A 12,216-nucleotide genomic window follows, 5' to 3' on the forward strand; every position below is an offset into this window, starting at 1 on the left:
ATCGTAACATTTTAATTAAATTTGTTTTTCTAAAAATTTTTTTTTTAAATTGATTGTAATTTACAGTCTACAAAGTCGAATTCATTCCGTCATCACAAGTATAGGTTGTCAAATATTCCCTGAAGAACGCAAAAAATTCGAATTCGAAATTCAAACAATTGGTATCCGAACATTTGCTTATCAGCGAACGCTTTCCCTGACGATCCTCCCACATTTTAATGAAAAGTGCCGAATAGAATTTGATCACCCGTAAAGTGTCTATTTAACTTGGCATTTCGGTGCTAATTGAACACTTAGCCGGTTTATCAAAATCAGAATAGCATTTATTATTATTTATACTTTTTGTAGGTACAGCAAACCATTTTGAGTGATGTGATCATTTAAAATAAACAATATGAGCAAAAAACATATTTGTGGGTAATCGCCCTCGTGAAAAAGAATTGCGAATCAATTTTGTACTGTTTATCCTTTCGGTACCAACTTCGTCTCTTTGAAGACTTGCGGTAATCTTTCCTTTCGTTTTTTCTGCTCATTCTTTCTCATACTGCGTGTGTCTATCGAAAATATGATCTTATAAAAGTTTTTTTTAGGATCATTTGGAGAAGTTATTTGATGTTTTGTTAAATTCGGCAAAGGTATTGCTTTTCAATTAAAAGTAAAATATAAAAATGAGACATTTTTAAAAGTAAATATTTAACAATTATATGAACAACATTTAAACGATTAAAAAAAAAAAACAATTTGTGTATATACAAAAAACCAATGGGCGTGGCAACTTCAAATTTGGTAAACATTTACCTAAATTATTACTATTATAAAAAAACAACAAACAAAATATCAGGCAACAGGAAAAAAGTTGGTCCGGAAGGGGTTAAATATTAAAATTAAAAGTGAACTTCATGTTTAATATATATTATCTAATTAAAGTGCATATTTTCATACAAAAAGGTAATCTTAATTATATAAACAAAATTACAATAAAACTACAAAGCAAGTTAACAAATTGTTTAAATTTATTATACAATTTTTTTATTGTTTTTACTAGAGCCCTGCATGATTTAGTTCCCTTTGTTTTCATGAGCCATTCGATCCTCTCATGTTTATTAACTTATATCTCATGGGGCTCATTACTCCTATGAATCATAGCTCATAACATGATATTTGATCTACTTGATTCATTAGAAACCAGTACAGCTCATGGCTAATTGAGTTCATGAAGTGACTCGTGTAACTCACCTAGGGTTCGTTGTCAACAGAAAAAAAAGTATTGATCCGGCATCCTTGAGCTCCATTAAATGAACGAATCGAAAAAATATTTTGGCCTTATGATTCCACCTATGCAGGGCTCTGGTTTTTATTATACTAAGTTATATTTTCTATAAATGGAGCTAAAATTTATCAACTAGATTATTGTCATAAATATAAGCATTTCATTAAATTTGCAAGTGATCTTTATCTATTTCTTATATCCAAAGATGTGCTTTGGATACTTTACATTTCGGGCATGGTTTAGTAGGTTTTCCCGGGCCGAAAGTTTCTTAATAAGTTTCTTGTATAAAACTACAACACTTCTTGTATAACACTACAAACATTATATTTTCTAAAAGGTTTCGTCTCAATTTGTGTTCAGAATAACTATAAGTTGTATAAATGCCTTTGCATATGGGACTGTGTCATGCAGTCTTTTACATTTAACAATTGTATTGGTGGTTGATAAGACCGATCAGGCCAACAACAATGTGGTTATTTTTTTGTAATTAACTTTATAATATTATATTACATGAAATGTTGTATTCTATGAATTTTACCACCTCTGTTTTCAGCCATTAATTCAGGCATTTCAAAAAATGCCAGCCATTTCGATGGGCTGTTCTCTGTGGGATTTGCGTATAACGGTCGTTGCAAGCATCGATAGTTACGTTTCGAAACATCGATGTATCGATAAAACAGCTGTCGTCATTTGTGGAAGAAGAGGAGAGATTTGCAAATTTACAAAGAAAGCAGGAGAAAATCGTTGTTGACAAGATGAGCTTCATGCAACCGAGTCCCGTTAAGTACGCGTGCTCCTGCGGCATCCTGAACCCGATCAACAAGCTCTTCTTCTGCCGGCACTGCCCCAAGCTGCACTGCGGCTTCTGCGTGACGCACGAGATCGAGTCGCACTTCTGCTCCAACTGTTTGGAGAACATCCCGTCCACGGAGGCGAGACACAAGAAAAACTGCTGCGCCAACTGCTTCGACTGCCCCTGCTGCCAGCACACCCTGTCCGCCAGAGCCTCCACGGTTCCGGTGGTGCGCAAGTCAGAGGAGTCGAAGGACGCCAAGGAACCGAAGGATGGCGATTCCACTGGCGAAGCCACGCCCCCGGTCCCGGCGAGCAGCAAGCCCTCGGCGGTGCCCACCACCAAGAAGATGTACTACCTGTCGTGCCTGTCCTGCCGCTGGACAACGCGAGACGTGGGCATTCCCGACCAGGGCGTGGCCACGGGCACCTGGCCGGACAACGAGTGCCTGTACCAGGCGCGGTTCAACGCCTTAGTCGAGTACTTCCAGGCGGTGGTGCTGCAGGAGAAGCAGGAGAAACTGGAGTTCATGCGGCGCAAGGCGCCCAAGCAGCACAAGTTCCCCAGCCTTACGGATCGCACTGGACTGACTGTATCGCTCATTCGCCGCCAGATCGGATGGAACGACAAGGTTCCCAAAGCCAAGGCCGTGATCACGCCGGCAGAGGCCACGGCGGAGGTGGAGGAACTGCCGGCGAGCATCTTCACGGAACAGCTGAACCTGCGCAATGTCACGACGATCGCACAGCGCCACAGCCAGCCGGCGGATCAACCCACGGCCGTGGGCAGCTTGTATCCGCAGCGGCGGTCGCTGTGGATCAAGCGGTCGCTGCGCTGCCGCCAGTGCGAGCACAACCTCATTAAGCCGGAGTACCATCCCACTTCCATCAAGTACCGCATCCAGCTCTTCGCCAGCTACCATGTGCCCGAGGTGGTGATGGTGCGCTGCGAGCAGCCGCTGGTGCCCGGCAAGAGCAACGCCATCCTGCTGAAGCTCACCAATCCGACCATGTACGACATGACCATTCGCCTGCTGACTGCAGCTCCACCAGAGGATCCGCAATTATCAGCGGAGACCACTCGGGCGGTGAAGGAGGAACCGATCTCCTCGTCACCACTTCTCAAGACTGTTGGCATCACGCTGTCGCGTCAAAACTCAACCCGGGAGGTTAAGCGAGAGGTATTGGATGCCTCCAATGCCGAGATCGTGCCGCTGGAGAGCGAGTTTGTGCTCAGCCAGCGCGACGACTCCAAAGAGTTCGACGAGTACGTGCAGCTGCCTACCGAGGAGCCCAAGTTTATTGTCTGGCGCAAGGGCAACAAGGTCCTCGTACGGCTGCAGTTTACCCCGGATGCGGAGCTGCCCTCGAGCACGGACGTCATACTTGGCTTTTTCATGCAGTACACATACGTAAACACCGTTACCAATGCGCCTGAGAAGAAGGAGCCCACCACCCATGCGCTCCACTCCAGGGTGTTCATCACAGCAGGCGCAACTGAGGAAAAGGCCAACTGAAATGGCCTGAAATAAACCTTATTAGCACTACGACATATAATTCGAAAACATGCTTTATGAAAGCTGGGAAGTTATGTATTTATTAAATTAACCTATTCGTGAAAAAAAACTGCTAGTATTACAATTAAATAAACCGCTTGTTCTAACCCTGCTCAATCTTCTTTACATTTACAATCTACAGTGCATTGCTCGGACGTTAAATACTTTACAGGAGGCACGTTCTCGGTTTGCAGAGTTTTCGCTTTGGTTGATATTGACATTTTCTTCGAATTCAGTAGTCACATTTTTAACTTTCGGTTAAGCTTTATCAGCTTCTTTTTTGGCTGGTACTGTGGGTTTATCCAAGCCCGTGAATTTCTCACTCTCAGTCCACAGGAACTTTCCAACAGCATCATCCAAGGCTGCAGGAGCGACGTCCTTGGGCTTGCAGTCGCTGAAGTACAAGCCACTGACCTTCTGCAGATCCGGATCCAGGGCTGCATAGATGGAGGTCTGTGCTCCACTTTTAGGTGTCTTCAGAAGCGGCCAAATCATTGGCTTGATAAGATATCTGAGGTTAAGAATTTAACTAACAAAGTTCATTTTTATTTAGTTTGCACTTACTTCACCAAGTTGGTCTGGAAGAAGGCCCAGTTCCGCGCCAGCTCCGTGTCCACAACACCAGGATGCAGGGAGTTGACCGTGACGCCACTTCCCTCCAAGCGCTTGGCCAATTCTCGGGTAAACAGCACGTTGGCCAACTTGCTCTGGCTGTAGGCCAGGCCCTCGTCATAGGATTTTTCGCTATTCAGGTCGGCCAAGTTAATGGCACCTCGTGTATGGGCCAGGCTGGACAGGACGACAACACGACTAGGAGCCGATTTCTGGAAAACGTTCCACACTCTTCACCCGATATTCCTGAGTGACTCATACCAACTAACCTTTAGCACATCGAGCAACAAGTTGGTCAGCAAGAAGTGGCCGATGTGGTTCACACCCAACTGCATTTCGAAACCGTCCTTGGTTAACATCTTGGGGCAGCGCATCACGCCAGCATTGTTGACCAGGACATGGAGCTTGTCCTGCTCTTTCTTGAAGCTAATTAGTAAGGGAATATACTTGTAAATGGATATATATAACGTTAGAGGCATCTCTGGCTAGCTCACCCAGCCACGAATTGACGAACGGACTCCAGGGAACTCAAATCAAGTTCTCGGGAGAATACATTCTGATTGTTCGTCTCCTTGATGATTTCCTTACGGGCCCTATCGCATCTGTTCATATCCCTGCAAGCCATGTACACGGTGCCCCCTCGTCTGGCGAACTCCAGAGCCGTCTCCTTGCCGATTCCCGTGTTGGCTCCCGTGACAATGAACACCTTTCCGCTTTCATCTGTGTCCTTTGTGAACTGGCCGCCCTGCATGTATTCCCTAAAATCATGAATAAGAATTAGCCGAAAACCCCATTCTTTGCAAGTCGGAAACTAATGCGCTTTCATTTTTCGTATCATAATTTCCAGAACTTACTTCAACAGGTAGATAGTCACGCCGATGATAGCTGGCCACAGTATTACGGGGCTCAATAAACAATCGGTGAAAATGCACATTTTGAATAAACTTAATTTTATTTTTAAGGTTGTTGTCAGCTGGGAGTTCCTCGTAGAATGCGAGCAAAACAGTAAGAGCAGCTGTTGAAATACTGAACAACACGACTACTTCGATACAAATGTTTGTTTTTGCTAATTCACGGTGAGAACATTGAGAAATCGGCTAAATCGTTCGTACTTCCATGTTTAAGAGAAGTTAAAGAGAGGCTAAGAGAAATAAAGCTTTTGTTATACTAGGGAGTGAGAACTTGACCGATCGAAATTATATTTTTTTTTGAGGTAACGAATAACAAATAAAAGTTATTGGTATTTGATGCATAAATGAACACATACAGATAGCAAACGGTTTAAAACTATTATTGGTTTAGTCATGCGTGTATCATGTAATAGAAGTAAACAAACTATATATGTATGTACATATGTTTTAAAATAATAAAGCTTTGTCAATTTATAGCTTTTATTTATTTATTTATTATTTATATCTTTGTCCGATTTGGGTGAAATTAAAACCATAATTCTGAAATATAAAACCATTACTAAATATCTGTCCGATTTAAATACAATAAAAGAGGCTAAAGAAGCGTTGTTGCATAGCGGGCATGTGTTCGGTATTGAACGGTAACGGTAATGGTCAAGATAGCGTGCGTTTGTCATATTTGGCCTATTTTCTATTTGCTGTTTCTATTAAGTTTGGGGAAATTATGGGGGTAGTTAGTTTGGACATGTTTTGGTATCATGTCGAGGTTTTGTTTTTTAATTCTGTGTTTGTGTTTTAATGATTTTTTAAGGGGCTGTTGTGAGTTGTGATTGGCTGTGTATATTAGGGGTTGTCTAATTGCTTTTTTTGGTTCAGAGTCCACCGTTTGGTTTCCTTTGATGCCAACATGGCTTGGTATCCCTATTATTATTATTATTATTATTCTGGGAAAGTGTTTGGAAAGTCGATTTTGGATCGAGGTGGGGTAGTAGAAATTGTTGTTAGGGTTTGCGATGGAGGGATGGAGCTGATTGAGCAAAGGGAGTCGGAACACATGGCGTGCTAGCCTATTTTCTTTATGCAGATTTGTGCAGCTTGACGGATGGCTATTATTTCGCTGGAAAGAACTGTAGAATAGGTGGGTAGTAGACCTGTTTTAATAACATTGTTTTCATTGGTAACACTGTACGCGATGATGTAAGTTGCAAGTGTTTTTTTTTTATTGATTGGTATGGGATGTTCTGGTATTTTACAAATTTGGATTGATCTACATATCTAGTGTGCTAGGGTATCTCTGTTTCCTTTTATTTGTTTTATTGTATTTCAGGGAGGAGAAGTGTTTTCCTATTCCGAGAGTTCTAGCAAGATTGGCTTTAAGTTTGATTATATGGGATGTCCAATGGTATCTGCTGTTGATGGTAAGGTCTAAGATTTTTAGAGTTTGTGTAGATTTTATGGATGTGTTTCCTGTAAGCAGTTTTGTTTTCGGCAGGCATGGAGTGTCTGACACTTGTCCTTCAACAGGACTGAGTACCCTAGAGCGTGCACAAGTCATTTATTTGTTTGAAGATTGATTCTAGGTTGGTTGTGGGGTTTTTGAGTTGGTTGTGCTCGATGAGGAGGTGGAAATGGTCTGCGTAAGCGCAGAGCATTAATTTCTTGTGAATAGAAATTATGGGGGTAAGGGAGTAGTAAGTCAGGGCCTCCACGGTTCCGGTGGTGCGGAGTCGAAGGACGCCAAGGAAACGAACGATGGCGATTCCACTGGCGACGCCACGGACAACTTGTACCAGGCGCGGCTCAACGCCTTGGTCGAGTACTTCCAGGCGGTGGTGTACACATACGTTACCAATGTGCCTTAGGAGAAGGAACCCACCGCCAATGCGCTCCACTCCAGGGTGTGCAACACAGCGGGCGCAACGGAAATGAACCTAATTAGCCCTTCGGCATATAAATCGAATTTATCAAAAACATAAAACACGCTTTATGAAAGCTGTAAAGATATGTATTTATTAAATTAACCTAGTCGAGAAAAAACAGCTAGTATTACAATTAAATAAACCGCTTGTTCTAACCCTGCTTAACCTTGCATACATTTACAATCGACAGTGCGTTGCTCGTACGTTGGATGCTCCACAGGAGTCCCGTTCTCGGTTGGATGAGTTTTCGCCTTGGTTTATTCACATTTTCTTCGAGATCAGTAGTCCCATTCTCGGATTGCTACTTTAAGCTTTACGGTTAAGCTTTATCAGAGTCCAAAAAGGACGGCACTGTTGGTTTATCCAAGCCCGTGAATTTCTCACTCTCAGTCCACAGGAACTTCCCCACCGCATCATCCAAGGCTGCAGGAGCCACGTTCTTGGGCTTGCAGTCGCTAAAGTACAAGCCACTGACCTCTTGCAGATCCGGATCCAGGGCAGCATAGATGGATGTCTGTGCTCCACTTTTAGGTGTCTTCAGGAACGGCCAAAACAATGGCTGGATGAGATATCTGAGGTTAAGACTTTAATTAACAAAGTTCCTTTTTCATTTAGCTTGCACTTACTTCCCGAAAATGGTCTGGAAGAAGGCCCAGTTCCGCGCCAGCCCCGTGTCCACAAGACCAGGATGCAGGGCGTTGACCGTGACGCCACTGCCCTTCAAGCGCTTGGCCAATTCCCGGGTAAACAGCACGGTGGCCAACTTGCTCTGGTTGTAGGCCTTGCCCTCGTCGTAGGACTTCTCGCTGTTCAGGTCGGCCACGTTTATGGCACCTATCGTATGGGCGATGCTTGACAGGACGACAACGCGACTTGGAGCCGATTTCTGGAAAACGTTCCACACTCTTCACCCGATATTCCTGAGTGACTCATACCAACTTACCTTTAGCACATCGAGCAACAAGTTGGTCAGCAAGAAGTGGCCGATGTGGTTCACACCCAGCTGCATTTCGACACCGTCCTTTGTTAACATCTTGGGGCCTCGCATCACGCCAGCATTGTTGACCAGGACATGGAGCTTGTCCTGCTCCTTCTTGAAACTAATTTACAACAACGAAAGTTATTCTTCCGTTCAACTATTAGTTGGTCGTGTTTGCTCACCCTGCGGCAAAATTACGAATGGATTCCTGCGAACTCAAATCCAATTGGCGGCCGAATATGTTGGGGTTATTCGTCTCCCTGATGATATCCTGGCGGGCATTTTCACACCTGTTCATGTCCCGGCAAGCCATATAGATGGTTCCTCCCCGCCTGGCAAACTCCAGAGCCGTCTCCTTGCCGATTCCCGTGTTGGCACCGGTGACAATGAATACTTTGCCGGTTTCATCGGTCTGCTTGGTGAACTGACCGCCCTGCATATATTTCCTGAAACACCAACAGTAGAACTTTGGTTATTACACAGTAACACGGGGTCCATTTATTTCATGCCAATATTACCTCAGAAAATATACAGCTCCGACAAGAAAAGCTGGCCAAAAAATGATGTTGGCCACCAAACAGTAAATCGGAACAGCCATTTTGTTTGTGTTCAGTATAATTTATTGTGCAGTAGTTTCAGTTTTGGGATCTCTCAACGAATGCAAGCCAAGCCTGTTACAACTGTCGTTTAAATAAAGTGCGCGCCTTCTGTGAAAAGCTTTAAAAAGCTACAAAAAGTGCCTAGTCACGATGAGTGTAATTCGAAATTACGAGAAGAGAACAAAAAAGGTAAGAGAGGAAGAGCAATTAATTTACAATGTTTTAAAATATTATGTATTCCGGCTTTCAGAAAACGTAGGTTTTCAGTTAGTCGTTAAGCCAATAACCAGTTAAAGAAATTAATTAATTATTTAGTTCGACTAATGTGGGTCGCAAAGTATAGGCAATACTAAAAACTTTTCTATTGACCCTCCGCATTTGCAAAAGAAAAATACTGGTTTATTAGTTACATTGTCATATTAACCTTTGCAATCTTCTTCCGCGTTTTTGAAATTAAAATACCGGATACATGTATCATAGTACCCATTAAAATTATTGAATATAAAACGAAATAGGAAGCAAACTTAAGATAGCCAAAGTTAATATACCATTGCCAGCTTTAACAAATCTAATCATATTGTGGTCCGATTTGTATCACTAAGGCAGTATATGTAGTGATGATGCGCACCAAAAGCGGTTAAGTTTACTATAGTAGAATATAGTCTATATATGTATGTATGTATATATTTAACCGCAGAACTGAAAATCTGCTGTGAGTACTGGTGAGTAATACACCAATCGCAAAATTATCGTTAAAAGAATAGGGATAACATACAAAGAAATTAGGAAAATTAATTGATTAAGGAGAATGGGCTGTGAAAGTCACATTCTAAACAATTTTTTAAGTGGAGTTCTTGAGCTCGGGTTGGTAAAAAATTTTTTAGCACAGTTTAAATGTTGGAATAACTCCCGATCATTTTCAAATTTAAAATTCGAAACTGATCGGGTGTTGGAGCTTTTCGGAAGTACAGCCAAATGTTGTCGAAAATACGCGGTGCTCCGTTCAAAAGTTGTTCAAAATGATTCCAAAAACTAACATTTTTCGGTGTCTGTTTGTCAGTTTCAAACAATTTTAAGGACTTGTTTTAGAGTTCTGGAATAATTTATCAAGGTGTTGGACAAATCGTTACAAAAAAGTTTGTTTCACGACTTTTTTTAAAAAATAGATTATTTAGCAGAAAATTGGCTAAAAATAGCTAAGCCTTGCATGCCCTCAAATTCTAAACTAGTAAAGCTACAGTTGAGTGTCTTAACAGAATTGGTCTAAATAAAAAATAATTTAATTTGTTTTTTTTTTCTAACACTTTTTTTGCAAATATTTTAAAAACGGCTCTAACGTTATATTTTTACGTATATAGTCCATGGGATTCCTCGTTTTTTGGTATATAAAACGTATTTTTCGATGGACGTTTTCGAAAGCTATTGCAACAAAAACGGCAACTTTTCTCCTCCTAAAAGTATGCACCATTAACTGTGTGAGGAAAATGATATAAAACAAGAACGGAAGCAAACTTCGGCAAGCCGAAGTTCATATACCCTTGCAGCTATTGCGAAAATTAAATATTCTTGAAAACATTAAAATTATGATTTGCTTTACATTGAAGCTATTTTAAGCTTATTTGATAGTTCCTATGGCAGCTATATGATATCGTTTTCCGATTTTAATAAAATTAAAAGCGTAATTCTGAACTGTCAAATTATTAATTAATCATAAAGAACTCTAAAAAAAAATTACAGAATAAAAAAGTTAAATTAAAAAAAAATTTTTTTACATTTTTATTGTTTCCATGGGAGCTTTAAGTTATAGTCGCCCGATTTTGATGAAATTTAAAACGAAATTCTGAAATATTTAACCATTACAATATGTCGAAGAACTACAACAAAAATTAAAAAACAGCAAAGTTATAATTTTTTTCATTTATTTTTCAGATTGTTCCTATGGGAGCTATATGCTATAGTCGTCCGATTTTGAGAAAATTTTAACCGTAACTCTGAAATAATTAAGCATTATTATATGTCGAAGAACTAAAAAAAAAGTTAACAACACCAAAGTTATAATTTTTTTTTATTTTTTTTTTTCGATTGTTCCTATGGGAGCTATATGCTATAGTCGTCCGGCTCATTCCGACTTATATACTACCTGCAATAGAAAGACAACTTTTGGGAAAGTTTCATGCAGATAGCTTTAAAACTGAGAGACTAGTTTGCGTAGAAACGGACGGACAGACGGACAGACTGACAGACGGAGGGACACACGGACATGGCTAGATCGACTCTAGTGATGCTGATCAAGTATATATATACTTTATAGGGTCGGAAATGTCTCCTTCACTGCGTTGCAAACTTCTGACTGAAATTATAATACCCTCTGCAAGGGTATAAAAATGATTTCAAGTTTAAGCCTAGTACTCAGATCGACAAACAGTTACGCCAGCGTAAAAGTTTTTTCTTTCTAGTGTGACCGAAGTTTTGAACTTACGGTCTTACTTTCATCAGCTAAACTCGTTGACAAACGGAAAAACAATTCAAATTTAACCAACGTTCAACAAAAGTTGCATATAAGTGGACCGAGAATAATTGTAGTCAACAATGTATTATTGCAGTAGATTTTGTTGAATTTTTGTTTTTTCCGTCCATTTTTTGATCTGACAAATCTATGCTCTGCCAACTCCAACCAGAAAAAATTTAACTTTTTAATCTTTACACCCGGGCCTGGCGTACGTTCGCCAGAGAAATCTGGCAACGCTTTGCAATTTGTTGGTGTATTTTTTTTTGGTCGATCGGAATACCGGGGTGCAAAAAGGCACTGACGAAAAGTGTACGCCGGTTATTTGCCACTCGCTACCTCTCATAAGCGGGGTAAGGATTTCGTCGATCTAATACTTTGATAATGTAATGGATAATTGTTTCAGACATTGTTACATTTAAAACAAAAACATCTGATATTAAAGAAAAATACCTCTTAAAAGTCGTTACAATCGACCTACAACATACAAAACATCTAACATCAAACTTTATGCCGAAAAATCAATAAGCATTCGACTAAGTAAATACACTTTTTTAATTTCTCCAGAAACGAAATTACGGGGTGCTTACATTTTTATAGTCAGCCATTTTGTTTTTGTATAGTGTTATTTATTGTGCTGTAGGTTTAGTTGTGGAATCTCTCAGCGAATGCAAGCCAAGCCTGTTACAACTGCCGTTTAAATACAGTGCGCGCTTTCTGTGAAAAGCTTCAAAAAGCTACAAAAAGTGCCTAGTCACGATGAGTGTAATTACGAGAAGAGAACAAAAAGGTAAGAGAGGAAAAGCAATTAAATCTCAATGTTTTGCATTAAATTACGTATACGTTATGCTATGGGGGCCCAAATATGGATACGGTAAGCCAATAATTAGTTAAAAAAATTAATTAATTATTTAGTTCGACTAATGTGGGTCGCAAAGTATAGGCAAAGTTTTCTATTGACCCTCCGCATTTGCAAAAGAATTGTAATCTTATTCCGCGTTTTCGAAAGGAAAATACCGCATATATGAAGAACAAATATCATAGTGCCCATTAAATTATTGAATAAAAAACG

The 12,216-nt window shown here is 40.5% G+C and overlaps 3 protein-coding genes across 3 annotated transcripts; 1 reads left to right on the forward strand and 2 right to left on the reverse strand.

Annotated features, from left to right (window-relative positions):
* The first annotated feature begins 1,896 nt into the window (after positions 1-1,896).
* Positions 1,897-7,220, forward strand: LOC128255712 (dynactin subunit 4). The gene is made up of 2 exons (XM_052985410.1): positions 1,897-3,596; positions 7,073-7,220. The coding sequence occupies exon 1, from the start codon at positions 2,026-2,028 to the stop codon at positions 3,577-3,579; it is 1,554 nt and encodes a 517-aa protein (XP_052841370.1). The 5' UTR covers positions 1,897-2,025; the 3' UTR covers positions 3,580-3,596; positions 7,073-7,220.
* Positions 3,633-5,264, reverse strand: LOC128255713 (retinol dehydrogenase 13). Its single transcript, XM_052985411.1, has 5 exons — positions 5,085-5,264; positions 4,725-4,988; positions 4,500-4,656; positions 4,183-4,442; positions 3,633-4,129 (listed from the first exon to the last, which is right to left on the reverse strand). Exons 1-5 carry the CDS (start codon positions 5,162-5,164, stop codon positions 3,877-3,879), a joined length of 1,014 nt encoding a protein of 337 aa, XP_052841371.1. The 5' UTR covers positions 5,165-5,264; the 3' UTR covers positions 3,633-3,876.
* LOC128255714 (retinol dehydrogenase 13-like) lies at positions 7,125-11,780 on the reverse strand. Its single transcript, XM_052985412.1, has 6 exons — positions 11,735-11,780; positions 8,558-8,779; positions 8,222-8,485; positions 8,004-8,160; positions 7,687-7,946; positions 7,125-7,632 (listed from the first exon to the last, which is right to left on the reverse strand). Exons 2-6 carry the CDS (start codon positions 8,635-8,637, stop codon positions 7,380-7,382), a joined length of 1,014 nt encoding a protein of 337 aa, XP_052841372.1. The 5' UTR covers positions 8,638-8,779; positions 11,735-11,780; the 3' UTR covers positions 7,125-7,379.
* Between the last annotated feature and the right edge of the window lie 436 nt (positions 11,781-12,216).

This window comes from Drosophila gunungcola (genome assembly GCF_025200985.1).
Source record: "Drosophila gunungcola strain Sukarami chromosome 2R unlocalized genomic scaffold, Dgunungcola_SK_2 000012F, whole genome shotgun sequence".
Taxonomy (NCBI): Eukaryota; Metazoa; Arthropoda; class Insecta; order Diptera; family Drosophilidae; genus Drosophila; species Drosophila gunungcola.